This window comes from Arvicanthis niloticus, chromosome 19, assembly GCF_011762505.2.
Source record: "Arvicanthis niloticus isolate mArvNil1 chromosome 19, mArvNil1.pat.X, whole genome shotgun sequence".
Classification (NCBI taxonomy): domain Eukaryota; kingdom Metazoa; phylum Chordata; class Mammalia; order Rodentia; family Muridae; genus Arvicanthis; species Arvicanthis niloticus.
In genome coordinates, this window is record NC_047676.1 from 40937075 (window position 1) to 40953515 (window position 16441).

General features: G+C 43.2%; 1 protein-coding gene across 1 annotated transcript in view; it reads left to right on the forward strand.

Annotated features, from left to right (window-relative positions):
• Gzmk (granzyme K) overlaps window positions 1-11847 on the forward strand; it is a 14685-nt gene extending 2838 nt beyond the window's left edge. Inside the window, 8 exon segments of the mRNA XM_034523371.1 lie at window positions 3236-3263; window positions 3266-3394; window positions 4153-4288; window positions 4291-4421; window positions 5124-5357; window positions 9674-9867; window positions 11063-11318; window positions 11614-11847. Of these exon segments, the coding sequence (XP_034379262.1) occupies window positions 3236-3263; window positions 3266-3394; window positions 4153-4288; window positions 4291-4421; window positions 5124-5357; window positions 9674-9867; window positions 11063-11318; window positions 11614-11847 (1342 nt within the window).
• Window positions 11848-16441: the final 4594 nt, after the last annotated feature.

Below are 16441 nucleotides of genomic sequence, written 5' to 3' on the forward strand. Positions count from 1 at the left end.
ACTCTCTCTCTCTCGCTCTCTCTCGCTCCCCACCTGTGTGCTTTATCCCTCCCTCAGTGTCTTGCCAGTTATCCATGGTAGCACCCTGAAGGCCAGGCAGGAGGATTTTTAGTTTGAGGCTAGCCTGGAACACCTAGCAAGACCCTGTCTACAGAGAAAGAAAGGCAGAGGAAATATATTAAGAAGAAAAAACATTTTGCATAATTTACTTTAACTGGACAAAAGCAAACCTCTTACCCCAGTGCTGCCCTCCTTCCTCTTCCTCTTCCTCTTCCTCTTCCTCTTCTTCTTCCTCTTCCTCCTCTGTCCTGCCTAAGCAAAGGAACCCTCCAGGGCCCCTTCCACACACCTCCAGCTTCAAAGGTAAGCTGATGGAACTGGTTTATGTTTTGGTGTTCTGGTGCTTGAACCCTTGGGGAGTTGAACCAGAGGCCTTGGGCCTGCTAGGCAAGCAAGCACTCTACTATTACATCCCCTGCCCAAGTCAGGAGCTCTTACCCTGCCTGGATGTACCAGAGCCTCCATCTACTATGGTCTTGGGTCAATTTACCTGAACCTTCACATCCTCATCTGTAAAATGAAGATCATCTTCACAGGTACCTCTCTAGGCTTCTGCTTTAGTGAAAAGTATGGAAAGCATAGTGTAGAATACAAGACCTTAGCAAATGTTAGCAACTGTATTGTCATGGTGGCCTTTCTTGGCAATAACCAGCAATGATCATGATGGTCCTCTCCCTCGTACTGATGATAGGACAAGACTGCGAGCATTTTGCTTTCTGACAGCCAGCAACTTTTCTCTGTCTAAGCCGAGAGAGATTCCAAGAAATTGGAACCCTGCCTTTGATGCCAGACCTCAGGAACGGCTTTAACCAGGAGCTCTGCTCAGCGTCAGGACAGGCTGGCCAAAGAAGCAAGAAGCCAGAGAAGCCTGACACAAAGAAAAGAGTGAGGGAGGCAGGCAACACGAAAACAGCTTGGGATACAAACCCAGGGGTTGGGTCCTGTATCCTCCCTGTGTGAAATGGGTCACTTTGAGCCAGTTGGAGGTCTAATGAGACAAATGCACCCCAGCGTTGTTAGGCCCCATTGAGGCAGTATTGGCAGTCATCTTCAGCAGATAGTAGAAGAAAAAAACATACTACAAGCAGCACTGTGCTTCTACTCTGTATGTGATTCCATGATGGATCAGTCAGTGTGGGACTCAGGAAACTCCATACGAATCCCTGCACATGTGTAAGTCCACTCCTAGAAAAACCCTGTGATGTACAAAGTAACGAGCCTGGCACCATGGCTTCTTTTCTGTGCGGGTTCATAGCTAGACTCAAATAAAGGGATGGATCCAGTGAGAGGACTCATTCAGTAAAGGTGCTTGATTACTACCCAAGCAGCCTGACAGCCTGAGAGCTGACTCCTGAAAGTTGTCCTCTGACCTCTGTGCACACCATAGTGTGTGTGTGTGTGTGTGTGCGTGTAAAAGGTTTTACGTTTGTTTGCTTTTGTTTTTCTCAAGAGGTAGACTCACCAAGTGGTAGTGAGCACTCCTTTTAATTCCAGCACTCAAGAGTCAGAGTCAGAGGATGTCTGTGAGTTTAAGGCCAGCCTGGTCTACAAAGTGAGACTGTTATACAAAGAAGCCCTGTCTCAAAAACAAAACAAAAACAAACAAACAAACAAAAACAAAAATAAAACAAAACAAAAAACTCTCAAAACAAACAAACAAAACAAAAAAAAGAGAATTCTAGAACTCACGTAATCTCATTTACTCCGTGGGCAGAAAACTTGACCGTGGTGAGACAGTTGAAACTCAAGGAGAATATTGATCCTTGATAATTAATAATGATCTGCTTGGGTTTGCTTGTCTCAACAGAGACAAAATTAACCAAGACATTTCAAAGTCAACAGCTAGTCAAGGAACTGGGTAGCGGCTGAATGAGCACTAGAAATCCCGTCTCCCTTCATCCGAATCTACCTTCCCCAGCAGCGTTTGGACCTCACATCTATCAGTCTATCTGTCTGTCCATGGGAGAGCTGTTACAGACGCACCCACTTTCCTGTTACCCTGTTGATCCTGGGGATTTTGTATTTCCTAGCTCTCCAGAGCTTTGGGTTAGTGGGCATGTTGGATTTGAATTTGAATCAATCATAGGAAATCCAATCCACATCTCCTGAGAAATTCCATCCCCATTCTGATTTCGCAATAGGCAAACTTTTCAACAAATAGAGCTGGAATTCCCCAAATATGCTCTTTTGGTAGAAACCAAGAAGTGGTAATTCCAGGCAGTCACTGGTCTGCCATGTGCAGAGCCTCCCAGAACAGGCCTGGGCATGTTCTCAGAACCGGAGACAGCCATCCCTTTCATTTACTTTGCATTCTTGTGCCCCCTTTTCATTTTAAGAATACAGCTATGCGTGCATAAGTCTATGTATTTCTGCTGTACCCTGCCTCAATCTCTTTTTCCAGCAGCAAAAATATAAGAGTTCCATTTCAAGGCAAGGCTATGTAACCAGTTGAGTTAGAGAAAAATTTGTAATAATCCTGCCTTTGTCTCTCATGATGGGAACTGCCCTGCTGTGTTGCTTTCTTCTTTTCTTGTCTCTCTCTCTCTCTCTCTCTCTCTCTCTCTCCGTCTCTCTCTCTCTCTCTCTCTCTCTCTCTCTCTGTGTGTGTGTGTGTGTGTGTGTGTTGAATACAGGACCTTGTGCATGGTAGAGGAGCACTCGACCACTAGGCTACATCTCTCTGTCATTTTTAGCACCTTTTTTGTTCTCAGAAAGTATTTGAAGTGGCTTTTGGAAGTACACTACAACAGGAAATATCTATAACACACAAGTGGTTCCAACATGTTGCCAAAAACTCCCCAAAACAAAATCATTTCTATTTTCACTACTGGCTATGAATGTACTCGCGTGCCCTTGGTTGCTATGTAACAGGCTCAGGCTGTCTAAAGGAATGTCCTCAGGCAGATGAGCCTGTGTAACCATGTCTGCACCTTAGTCATTTAAACACCTAACACTGTTGGAAGATGCAAAGGCTCTAGTAACAGAGCACACGGACAGAGATGCCAGTGATGGGATCCAGGCTCTAGTAACAGAGCACACGAACAGAGATGCCAGTGATGGGATCCACTGGAGCCTTCATCATGGAGTCTATCCTTCATCCTTCATGCATGTGGCTCTCCATCATCTCCTGCTCTGACTGGAAGGTTCAGCCATCCCATTGTCTTTGCCCTTTCAGGTTTCCCAGAGGCCACTCTCCCATATTCTCTTCAAAGTATTAGGAGCACATTCTCTTTCAAAGAATGAGCCCATGAAACAGACATTTGAGATTAAAGAATTCATCCCATTCTCGAGATTTCAATTTGGTTCTGCATCACATGACATCATGCTGATAAGGGTAGGTTGATTTGCTTTCCTCAGTCCCTTCAATATTCTCACACAGGATCGCTCAGCTAATTAACCACACGAGGCATTTCGGCAGCACCCTCCCACGTTGGTGGTAACTGAAATATTCTATGAAGGCTGATGTTATCCCATATCCTCTCCTGAAAGAAAAAAAAATCATAAATGCATCAAAGGTATGTTTATACAAGAGAAGCCAACACTACCGCCCACTATATAGAAGAGCAACATGTCAGTAGACCCAAGGATCCACAGGAAATGCTTTTCCCCCAAATGCTTTTTACATTAGCAAGGGAAAACTACAATGGTTGTTTATGTAAAAGAGCCAACCAAGTGACTTTGGGGAATCCGAAATAAGTTAAAACTCAGTCTAGACCACACTTTGTCCAGTCCAAATGTAGTCTAGACCATACTCCAGGCCCTATCCAGCAGGAAGCAGCCCAGCCCACAAAGTCACGACCTATACATGTCATTTCATAGAAAACCATCCAATGCAGGGCAAAGGCCAGTTTGCTCCAGACAGGGTGGATCTCCTTCTCTATAAGCTCCCCTCCCCAAACACCAGTGATCTCCATGGAGACTGGAAAGCACATTCAGAAAAAACAACAGTCAAGACTACAGCATCAGACCATTATCAAGAGGGATGGACACCTCGTTGAGGCAGAGGGACCACACATCAAAGCACAGTCAAATGAAGTCTAATTACAGAAAACAGCTGGGGAAGAATAATGTACTAATTTTTCTATCATTTAGCTTCACACTGCTGCAGAACTGAACAAGCATGTCCAACTGTTTCACCTGGAATCCAAAAACTCTATTAGAGATGGAACCAAATGCCAGGTTACTGGCTGGGGAGCCACCAAGCCAGATCTGTTAACCGCCTCTGATACCTTCGAGAAGTCACTGTTACCATCATAAGTAGAAAACATTGCAACAGCCAAAGCTACTACAACCACAAACCTGTTATAACCAAGGACATGATATGTGCAGGAGATGCCAGAGGCCAAAAGAATTCCTGCAAGGTAAGCATCCTTAACTGGTCCTCATATTTGAAAGCCAACTCTTTGACCAAAAGGCATCTCCTCTATGAGTGCTTCACTTATGACAGAATTCGGTTGTGTGCTTTGTTTAAGTGGGTCCCCTGTAAACACCCCAGTCAGCAAGTGTACAACACCATCTTCAAATGTTTGAGAATGACAAATTCAAACAAAAAAAAAAAAAATGGAAGAATTAGGGAGAGACACGGCCTCTTCCATCACAACATTTACTATTCTCTGCTTTGCTTTTCTGCTGGTCTCAATGATAATTTGATTCCAAGCCCACTAGTGTCAAACTGAAATTCACAATTTTGAGGTTTTCCTTTATTTCAGTGCATAATTTAAAACTTTACGCCTACCTGTTTTTTAACTAGTAAATCTCAGAACTCACCGATTGCCAAAGAGGGACATGGACATGGACATAGGGCAGAGAAACATAAAAACACAGAGACAAATTCATAGTTATAGACAGAGAGGCAAACACAAAGAGAAGCATTCATAGACAGACAGACAGACAGACAGACAGACAGACACAGACATGAGAGCCTATTCTGAATAAGAGGTTGTTGTTAGGTACTCTAAGTCACAAAGAAACCAAGGACCATTAAAAACACTTGAAAATAATGATGGCTTTAGGATACTTACCTTCAGCTTGTCGCTAAGTATCTGCACATTTTCCTTTTCCAGGGTGTCTCTGGTGGCCCTTTGATCTGCAAAGGCGTCTTCTATGCCTTAGTCTCTCAAGGCATCACCAACAAGCCTGGAATTTATACCCTATTGACTAAGAAATATCACACCTGGATCAAAATCAAGCTTGCCCCATCGAGTGCACATGGAGATTACAAGTGGTTTTCCTGGATCTGCCAGTCACTTGTTTTCTTTTTCCAGGATGTGCTTGCAGACTGGCTTCCTCTCCAGAGGGTAGCTTGTCTATAGGGAAAGTGTGGCACAGCTGGGATGTATTTCTGTTCCTTAGAAATTCATTTTGTTAGGGAGCCATGTTCTCTTTTGCACATGTATTAATGATTTCTTTTTACCACATTGGTTTCATTCTAAATAAAATGTGGAGGTCTGTGTTTGTCTTTATGGATACTAAACAGTCTCTCTCCTGCCTCCATCCATACTCCTAAAAGGACAATGAAGTATTCACACAAAGCAGTAATGGTATCTCATCCAGGTATCCACACAAGGCAGTAATGGTACCTCATCCAGGTATCCACACAAGGCAGTAATGGTACCATCATCAAACCAGGTTCCTGTTGGGATTTCTGCCAAATCATCCCAAGCAATTAGGGTATTTTAAGTTATGTGTAGAGTTTTTTAAGATGCTTTTAATGTGTTAAGTGCTTTAAAAATACTTAGTTATCCAATAAAAAAATATCATCAACTATAGGTACTCATATACAATAGATCTTCAGAATTTATTCATCTTGGAAACTTAAATTTTATACTCCCATGAACTTATGTGATTTTCAGATGTTAATAAAAGAAAGTGAAATAAAATAATAAAAATAAAAATTTTAAGAAGTTACTCTACCATATTTCCCACATCTCTACCAACTGTATCCTTGTCTAAAAACCATGAGATTGTAATATAGATTGTATTGATATTTCTGCCCCCAAATTCTGTTTGAATAGACTTAATTGGGTCTGAGAGGCAGAAGTAAAGGTAGATCAGTTAGCCAGGCATGGTGGCACACGCCTATAATCCCAGCACAGGTCAGGCTACAGCAAAAGTAGCTAGCGATTGGGGCCAGCCTGGACTTCAAACAAAGATCATGTCTAAAAATAAATCAGTTGGTTTCTGATAAATTAAAAAATCTAGAAGAAACTGGTAATATTTAACCTTCATAACATCTTACAATAAAACAACAGTGTTAGGGATTTAAAAAAAAAAATACATAACAAATGTGCATTGAAATCTAGTGACTTACAACCAAGGTTCAATTCACAGGAAAACCTTGGCTATGTTGGATTGTCATCACTCACTGATGGGACTTGTGACATTTCTGATTGAAAAGAACTCTGGTGGGGAAGAAGATTGAGGTCCCCTTTAACCTCACTTAGGGGTGTTTGTCTCTAGGAGATGGTCCCATCCAGCTTTCATGCATGGATTTAGAAATGGGGGGTTTTGTTTGTTTCTGCTTTTTGCCACAGTTCTTAGAAGTCGCTAGCCAGCACTACCATGTAGGAGGTTAGGTGTTGGGAGCCGCAGTGATTTGCCATTCCAAGATGGCACGGACATCCTGTCCTCCCACTTGTAAACAACTGACTGCGCAGGTGCAAAAGACAAAAGGCGCGCCAAAGTCACTGCCCATCCAGGGGGCTTAATATGGGGTGATGAGTGAACAGCCAATCAGAAGTGAACACGCCACTCTAGGGTATATATAGCAGTGCCTTTCCTGGGCTTGGGGTCTTTTCCGCTTTTGCTGTTACAAGAAGTAAAGCCTCGTCTGTAGTTATACCCGATTACTGCCTCTGTGTCCTTTTTCGCGGGTGAAGGGGACACAAAAGAGGTGCGCACAACATCGTTAGGAGGGGTGATAGATCCAAATTACCATGGGGAAACTGGATTGCCTCTCCACAGTGGAGATAAGAAGGATTGTGTCTGGAGTGCAGGAGATTCCTTAGGGTGTCTCTTAGTACTTACCATGTTCTGTGATTAAAGTCAATGGGAAACTACAACAGCCTAATCCAAGCAGGATGACAAAGGACACAGACCCATCAGGAATGAAAGTATGTGTCACTCCTCCAGGAAAAGAGCCAAGACCTGCTGAGGTGATGAGTGCAGAGGGTAGAGAAAATACAGAACAGGTAGTAGAGGAAGGTAGTTATAAATAACAACTAAGACCACATAACCAGTTGCAGAAACAACGGTTATAAAGTAATATGAATGCGTCTGTTTTCATTTTGTTAAGAACACATTTGTCTTTCTTGCAATTTCTTAACATTAATTGTATTTAAGTTGAGATACTAAAAGAATGTTCCCAAGGGACATTGCCCCATTGTAAACTTACAAATGTGTTTGTGATTGTATGAGGAATAGTAATGTCATGTTAGGCATATTCCTGACCTTGTTATTGTTTCATGTGGACATGAGATATTATTTGTGTCAAGTTGACAAGGAGTGGATTGTAGTGGCTATTTCTGGTTGTCAACTTGACTATATATGGAATGAACTACAATCCAGAATTGCAATCCTTATCTTGATGCTGGGAGATACAAGTTTCTGACCTGGATCTTGGCATGGAGATCTTGAGCATACTGGCCATGAGTCTCAGGAGACTAAGGCAAGGAGATCTCTGAGTTCAAGGTCATCTGAGACAAAGCAAGTCCCAGATCCAGGTGTGGTGGCACCTAGTCAAGAACAAATGAAAAACCAGTAAATTCCATGTTGGGGACCACTCTGCCAAAAGCTTGGGGCCTAAATTGTTAGAGCCCCCACAGCTGCTCCGGTCTGTGGGTCAGGGTTCAGCAAGAGAGAGAGTGAGGGCAGACTCGAAGAATGGAGACCAGACAGAGTGTGATTCAGTCCCGTTTTTTCTCAAATCTCTCTTCTCTCTTTCAAGTCCCTTGTTCCTAGTCCAAGTCCCAAGTCTCGAGTTTCTACTCCCTAGTTCCTAGTCCCTAGTGCCTCCAAGTTCCAAGTTTTCCAGTTCCTTCTGTCTGCCTCTCACCTTTTATAAGTCTCACTTCTTAAGTCACGCCTTTAAGTCACACCTTTAAGTCTCACACACCCAAGGGAAAAATCCTGGGTATATAAAACAAGATGTTATCAGAGTGTGCTCAGGCTCTTGTAGGCTGTTGAAAACAAGTCTCTTGTCAGGGTATATGGCTCAAGATGGCTGCAAGGATGATCGCTGCCTTCTGTTGGCTCCCCACAGTTCCAGATTGAATGAGAGATCCTGTCACAGGAGGGAAAGTGGAGAGTGATAGGGAAGGATAGTGAAGTCCTCCCTGTGCTCCTGTGCATGTGCCCATACTTGTACTCATGCATACATATTTCTCTCTCTCTCTCTCCTCTCTCTCTCTCTCTCTCTCTCTCTCTCTCGTCTCCCCTCTCTTTGTGTGTGTGTGGTGTGTGTTGTGTGTCACACACACACAGGGGGTTTTGTTCTGATGCCTTGATCAGGAATCTGTGGTGAACACTGAAGGTCCTGTTTCCTAATGTTCTTGGTCTATCAGTAAAGATGCTAGTGGCCAACGGGCTGGGCAGAATAGGTGGGACTTTCACTCCCCTGACCCCACATCCCCACCCCCCACCCCCCACCCCCACAGGCAGGCTAGCAGACTAGATTGCATGACCTCCTCTGCTCCAAGCTCTCCCTCTGATCCAGCTCTGACTTTGGGAAATTACTGCCATGCACTGAATTACTCCCACTCAAATTCAAACCCGTGGCCTGATGTCTTAATTGTCTGTAGCTGTGTGTGGAGAAAGAGACTCCACAGAAGTAACTGGGGTTAAATAACCATATGGGTGGGGAGCCTAATAGAAACAAATGAATGTCAGAGAGTTAATTTCCCCTTGAGGCACATGGGGTCCACAATGACAAGGTGACCATATAGAAGCCACGAAGAGGTCTTCCCCAGAAAATAAATCAATCTTGAACTTTCGAGACTCCTGAACTTGAAAAGCAAATTTCATTATTTAAGATAAATAGACATAAAGACCACATCTCATCTTAAATAGAATAAGAGATAGTTTATTCTGAGCCATTATGAGTGACCGATGGCAGGAACACAGAGTTAGGTAACCCCAAATTCCATGGATACATAAAAGAAGTGGGTATAATGAGGTGGGGGGTGGGGTCTACAGGCCCATGGGTAGAGATTACAGGCAAAGAGGTGGGGTTTATAGGCTCAGGGGTGGGGTTTACAGGCCCAGGGGTGGGGTTTACAGGCCCAGGGGCAGGGTTTACAGGCCCAGGGGTGGGGTTTACAGGTACAGGGGTGGGGTTTACAGGCCCAAGATGCTATCTGATGATTAGTTCTTGCATTGTTTAGTGGATTCTAAGAGGTTTTTATTTATTATCATGAAGTGTTAGTTTAGACACAGAATGGGCCAAGGAATGGCTGTTCCAGAAGCTGAAACTAGCCCAAGATAAGGGAATTAGCCTCTGAACCAACAAAACGTCTCTCCACGATACTGAGATTCCAGTTAGACCATCAGTCTCTTCAGACCTGATCCTCCTACCAGGAGTCTATTGTTCACACAGCCAGACACAACTTCTTTTCAGGAACTTTCGTTCAGTCGTCCAACCCGAAGTATGTCTTTCAATCAGCCCAAGCTGACTGCAACGGTTCACTGTGAGGAGGGAGAGAGCAGCATGATCGATCTGTCCCACAGCAAAGGATCCAGATGTCCCCCAAAGAGCAGAATTTCCCAGAACGCTGAGATGCACTTCAGAAGACATGTTAGCATGCTTTTGTGGTGAGCGCCAAACATCCTGGGTGACAGGCGGGCTCCCAGAGTCTTGAAATATTCAGCCCTCGGTTTAAGTGTTAACAGCTTGACAGCCTGTTGAAAAACAAACAAAACAAAACAACAACAACAACACAAAAAAAAAAAAAAAAAAAAAAAAAAAAAAAAAAACCCAGTCGACTGCCAGTTTCTTTGGGTCTTTTTGCTGAGTCATTTGTTACTCCCTCAGAACCCTGAATTTTCTGATACACAGGAAATGGAAGTTAATTCTTTTAAAACAAATTTTCAATTTCAATTATGGGAGAGGGTATGAGTTCCGGTGCCAAGTGTCAGGTCCTCCTGCAGCCACAGTTACAGGTGGCTATGAGACATACAACATGGTTTCTGGGAGAAGAACTCCGGTTGTCTGCCTTTCCTCCTGCCCCCAGAGAATAGGTAGAAGCTAGGAGAAAAGGCTCACAACTATTCATATTGATATTAACATTGGTGTCTCACCCAAACAAAGGAAGTGGTTCATTAAGAAGGAAGGGGACATTTTGTGAAATGAGTAGGGGACTGATTATGACCCCTATGGGGGAGTGATGGCTAGCTGATCTACATGGGTCCTTTATGGCTGCCCAATGTCATCCTTCCTATAGGTTTTGTGTGTGTGTGTGTGTGTGTGTGTGTGTGTGTGTGTGTGTGAATTTCACATCATGCACCTAAATCCCACTCATCTCCCTGTCCCCTCCATATCTGCCCTTGCAACCTCTCCACAAAGGAAAACAAACTAAACAAACAAACAAACAAACAAACAAAAAACAATGAAAAACAACAGAAAAAACCATCCCCCATGGAAGCTACAGTGTGTTTCACCGTATTTACTTACCCTTTACCCAAACAGCTTTACTTGCAAATGTTCATTGCAATGAGTGATTTGTCTGGTTTAAGGCCTCTGGCTTCTGCAATACTATTCATACTGAATCCTCACTGGGATTCCTCTTGAATATCCTGCTGTAGCTCCGTGACATGGAGATCCTGCAGCTTTGGTTCTGTAGAACCAATCCCTTCATGCACTCCAGCAGTTCATAGATGGGGTAGATGTTGGGGTGGGCTAACTCAAAGCCTTGGATCTGGACCTGGGTGGTAGCCGAGTTGGTCAGCTTGACAGCTAACAGTTGGTCAGCACCAGCACCACCAGGGCCAGCTCTTCCTCTTTGCTCAGGCGAGAGAAAGGGCCAACTCTGGGCAAGCCTCAGACAACAACACAGCCCCCAGAAGTAGCCCAGATCAGGGATGGTCGCACGGCCTTTGGTGGTAATGTGGGTCATGAACATCGAAACAGACCCCTGCTACTGCAGGACAACAGACCCAGGCAAGATCCTTCCAGTAACAGCATGGGTCAGGATATCACCATGGCCTCTCCCATGTCTCCATCTTTCTACTTGTGCATCGTAGTGGGGTCCTACCAGCTTGTGGCAGTAGGCATGTCTCTGGATGTCTTATGCCTGCCTATGGTTTTATAACAGTAGTGGAAGCCCAGATGTCTTTCTTCTCTGCAAAAGAACTCCAGTTAATAAGAAGTACTGGCTCTCAGGTCTGAGACCCAGTTTGCCTGGTAATGCTCAGTTAACTGTAAATTGGCAAACCCTGATCATCACTCATAAGGTCTCAGGGAAGGATCACATTCATTTTTCTGATTTTAACCATACATGTCTGTGTAACAGCCTATTAGAGTCAGCATATGGGGTTTACAGTGTGGCTTTTCCTTCTTAGAACTTGGAGTCTGAGAATAAAATTGCTCTCTGGAAGTTACATCTTCCATTCCCTACAGCCTGGATCAGAGTTAGCGAAGACATTATGAGGAGACGCCGTATTCTGAAACCTGCTGGAACATATTCAAAGGTTGTTGAGTCTCATGTGGATAGAGAAGAACAATCATGGGTACCAGATAAGAAGGAGCCCAGACTGACGACCACAGGTGTCACTCAGGGAGTGTGGACCTCCTGACTCATCTTTGGTTTCACCTGGTTCTGTCACATGCTCACTGGTTACTTGGTTTTACCTGCTGCAGTGTTTCTGAGAGAACTCTGGTGAACATTTCCATTCCCTTGTTCATTGTTTCTCATCGAAAGTTAATAATGTTTTGCTTTTCTACACTGGCGACTTTACTCCTGTGTTGGGAACTACTTACATTTCTTTTAAAAAAAAAAAACTATTTATTTGTGCATTTATTTATTTGTGCATTTATTTATTTATTTGTGCATTTATTTATGCATGCTAGCTACAGTACTTATGTAGAGTTGAAGAGCCCCATACTCGGGAGACCCTTCCTCAAGCCTCCGGAATCGCGACCACCCAAAGATCACAAGAAACCATACCTGGATGCAATCAGCAGAGGTTTATTAGGGAAAGAGCTGGCAGCCAGCGGTCTGACCAGGTACTCGCGCTGGAGTCAAGGTCCGACCCCCTCGGCCAGTCCTTGGAGGGTTTTAAAGGGAAAAACCACAAACCAGGGGAGTGGGATGGGGTTGTTAAAGATACAAAACATGAAAACAGTGGAACAATTCAGAGGTATTCACTCTAAATGATTAGTGTCATGTGGAAATCGCCCTGCATTCTTCTCAAAAATGTGGTTTTTTACCATGCTATTATGTCCTATCCTCCCATTTCAGATTGCTATCTTTACTTTTTTCCGGCTATAGGGCTAGGGCCCCACCTAGGTGGTAGCATCTTTATCTGTAATCAGGAATGCCTTCCTGCCTTGGGCGAGGCTTGAGGAATGTAATCCAGCAAGTGTCCTTCACCTGGAATGTGAAGGCCTGAAATCTTATTTTCAGTTCTGTAAGGCAAAAAATCTACACATATTTCATAAAATGGCCTTTATAATTTTTCACTCTACATTCCTCACTTTTTCCGATTTGGTTATGTTTTTAATCATAAAAACTCAATTATTAATAAGTCTATTCTCACCCCACTTTTTCCGATTAGGATCTTTAGAAAAGTTTAAACTCCAGTGTCATCATAATTACCATTTTCTTGACCCAAAGTCTTATATTGGTGGCGCAACACAAAAAGCTGAACAGCATTTATCCTTTCTCTAACAAAAGTTACTAATCTATTTTAAATGTAGGGGCCTATGGTTAAGAGCAAAAGTAAAATCACAAGGGGTCCAGCAAGGGAGGATTGAACCAACTCTCGAATCAAAGTTGCTGTGCATCTCTATTTTGTCTCTGGTCTAACTTTTTTCTGAATTTACTCTCTGGTCACTCTTGAATGGTCTACATAATAGTAACATTTTTTCTTAGAGCAGCACACAGACTTTCTCCTTTAAGAAACAGCAAGTCTAGTAACAACTTAACTTTGTTACTGACTGTTCTAGGGCTCTCAAATCCACATCAGTGGCAGCTCTCAGCTGATGAAAGTAATGAGGTGTCTGTATCAATGTAGTTACACCTGTCTCTATACCTATGGCCACTCCTAGTCACAATGTAACAGCTAGAGTCAAGGAAAATAGGCTGTCTGCAGAATCATCCATCTAGGGTGTATCTCAAACTCAGTTCAAGAGTACCTGCAGGATCTAGCTGGACAAGTACACAATAATCTTTGTTTTCATCAAAGATAGCAGTGGAAACACATGGTGTTAACCCGGAGCTGTAAGTCTACCATTTATCAATTTTAGGCACTAGGTATCTGTTAGCAGGGGTTCTTGGGCTCTATTCTATTGACTAGGGGTTTCAAAACATTTCCTTTTCTTTGTAGCACACTTTCAAAGTTGTCTTCTGACTTTTCCACATTTTGTGGCACATAGCTGTCTACATATACATAAAATCACATATATAATAAAGAGAAATTGCAAAAGGAACAAATCTATATAACTCTAGATTCACATTTCAACTTCAATCTTGTAATCACAAGCTGTCATTTAACCTTGGGTGTACACACACTAAGTCCCACCCTCCAAGGCAGCATTTTCCCTGTGCCTCTGGGGTGGTCTCAGGAGTCAAGGCCTGCTGCTTCTTTAGCCTTGTAGAATAGCAGAAGACCTGGAGCCAAAGAGTAGGGGGTTGTTCAGGCATCTGGATCTTCTCCAGTTGGCATCAGTCACAGGTGGTGATGGTGAACTTCAAGGAGGTCAGATGGTCCACAGCACCAGGAACAGTCTTTTAGTAGCCTGAAAAATCATTTCTCACACAAAATGGGCATTCTGGGTATGGAGCAAGAACAAGGGACACTCTAGCCAGCGCCAGTTCCCAAGGGTAGTTTAATTTTAGGGTCCTGTATATTCTCTCTACCTGTCCTGAGCTTCGGAGACAATATAAACAGTGGAGCTTCTAATATCTCTGACAATTCCTGACTTACCTTAAAACTGCTATCTGATCTAATTACCTAGGACACTTGAAACCTCGAGAAGGTCCCTATTCTAGGCTGTTTTCTCCTAGGTATTTCTTATCTATTCTAAGTCTTATTATTTCTCTGGCTTAGAACCTAAGGTCCCTTATACGCTTTAAGTCTCTTAGCTGCTTGGTTGCACTCATATCTTAAGAGTCCATCTGTGTATTTAGCCTGGTAAATCCTTTGCTTTCTGGGGAGTATAGTTCTCCCTTCTTGTGTCCGCCATTGTCTATTTTTCTCTAGGTAGTATCTGGCAGGATGGCTAGCAATCTGAGTTCTTTTTCTTACTCTGTGCTTTAAGTGAGGCCATCTCTTAGGCCCACAACTGGAACAGGCTGCCGTATCAAGACACTTGATCTGTCCGGTTATTGCCTCAGGCCACTGAGTCTCCTCCCTTTTGGTGTCCTGGGCAACGAGTACTCACAGTTGCTGGCTTCATCAGTGTTTCCTCTCTTGGCATATAGCCTTGCAGGCATGGACTGTGGCAAAAGCATACCTGTTGTCCATGCAGATGTTGGTCTTCTTGTCAGCCCCAAGTTCCAAGGTTGTTCTCTGCACCGATGATCTCAGGGGTAGGGAGTCAGTCCAGATGACATTTGTGTCCACCACAGTAGCGCTGGCTTGTCTCTGACCAGCATGGAGAAAACTGCTCCCGTCTGTAAAGCACGTTACCTCGGCTCCCGGCTGGAGTCAGTAGGAGGAGCCTTTCCTCTACCCGTGAGTTCTTGTCAGTTAGTTGCAGCCTGTCTGGATCCCAATCCTGGGGAGTAAGTCTCAACCCGACAGAGGGTAGGAACAGTCTAGGATGACCATAAATGAATGGGATACCCAGCCCATCTCTTAGTCCACCATTTTCGGGTAGTCCATAAATATATTTTGGCCCATTGGCCTGGAGGAGGACCCTGTCTATCTTAATCACTGTCTTCACACAGAGCTAATATCTTCACCATCTGGGATGTTTTTCAAGGCCTGGGATTTCTTGGCCCTGGCTTCTATTTGTTAGGCCCCTCTTGGACCCTGAAGCTGGCTCCTTTACTTGCGATGCACACACTGGTCTTTTTCAAAGAGTTTTATCTCTCTTTGATTGGAGTCCCTTTTTTCTGCTTTCTGTAAATTCTTTCCTGTCACCTTTCTCTTTCTTCACCTCTCTCTAGTCTCCTCTATTCCTCTCTATTCCTGTGGACTCACAGCAACTGATCTCTATTCTTCTTCTCTACTCTTTTCTTCTAGACTTACACTAAACTAAACCTTCTCTATTCCTCTTCTCTATTCCTTTCTTTTAAATCTTCTCTCACTTGCTATTACCATCAATCATTTTAATATGTAGTATACTTCCTAAATCTTTCAATGACTTATCTTGTAGTCTCTGTAGCCTCTGGAGCCTTGTCTACACTGACAGAATGTCTCTATGAGCTAGTCTAGAAAGGCTGTGGGTAACTTATCTGATCTCTGCTTAACCTCATGTGTCCTGATCAAACTTAGTGGGGTCTCATATAACCCTCTCTCTCAAGACCTATCAGCGGAATCTGGCGTGGGCCTCTGGGTGTCCCTTACCTTCTGTCACATGGAGGTCTCAGTCAAATCTGCTCCAAATTGACCTGCTGCTGACCACGGCCTGATCAATTGACGGGGTCCCCAATCTGAAGACCAGAACCTGCAAAGGTCTTGTGAAAGCAAAGCTTTTATCTTATTTATTGCTTTGAACTCTGTGTAGACTGATGCATTTGTGAGGCTGCATGACTGCTGTTCACATCACACTAGAAACCACAACCTAATTCAGTCTGTAAACCTTGTCTACAGGTGTAATGTGAGCTCACCTCTGAAGCTCTAAGAAAGAAATCAAATCAGAACAAATAGCTTTATCTATAGCATTTCACAGTAAGGACTATTACGATGTTGAAGGTTCATACAGTTATTAACAATTTTTAAAAGGCAACTTGAGTTACATTTGACACTTATTTGAATTTAACTTTTAACAAAATAGAAACTTTGGTCATAGTTCTATAAAAACCTTTTAAAGAGTTATTTCTGATTACAACAAGAACAATAAAGTAAACATTTTTATGTCTAACGTAAGAGCACAAGTCTTCACCACTTCTTTAATTTTATCTTGTCAGAACTCTCATCTTTGAACCAAATCTTAATGAAAATCTCATACAAATAATGAAATTGTCTCAAACAGTAATGGCTAAAAAATTTATCAAAACTG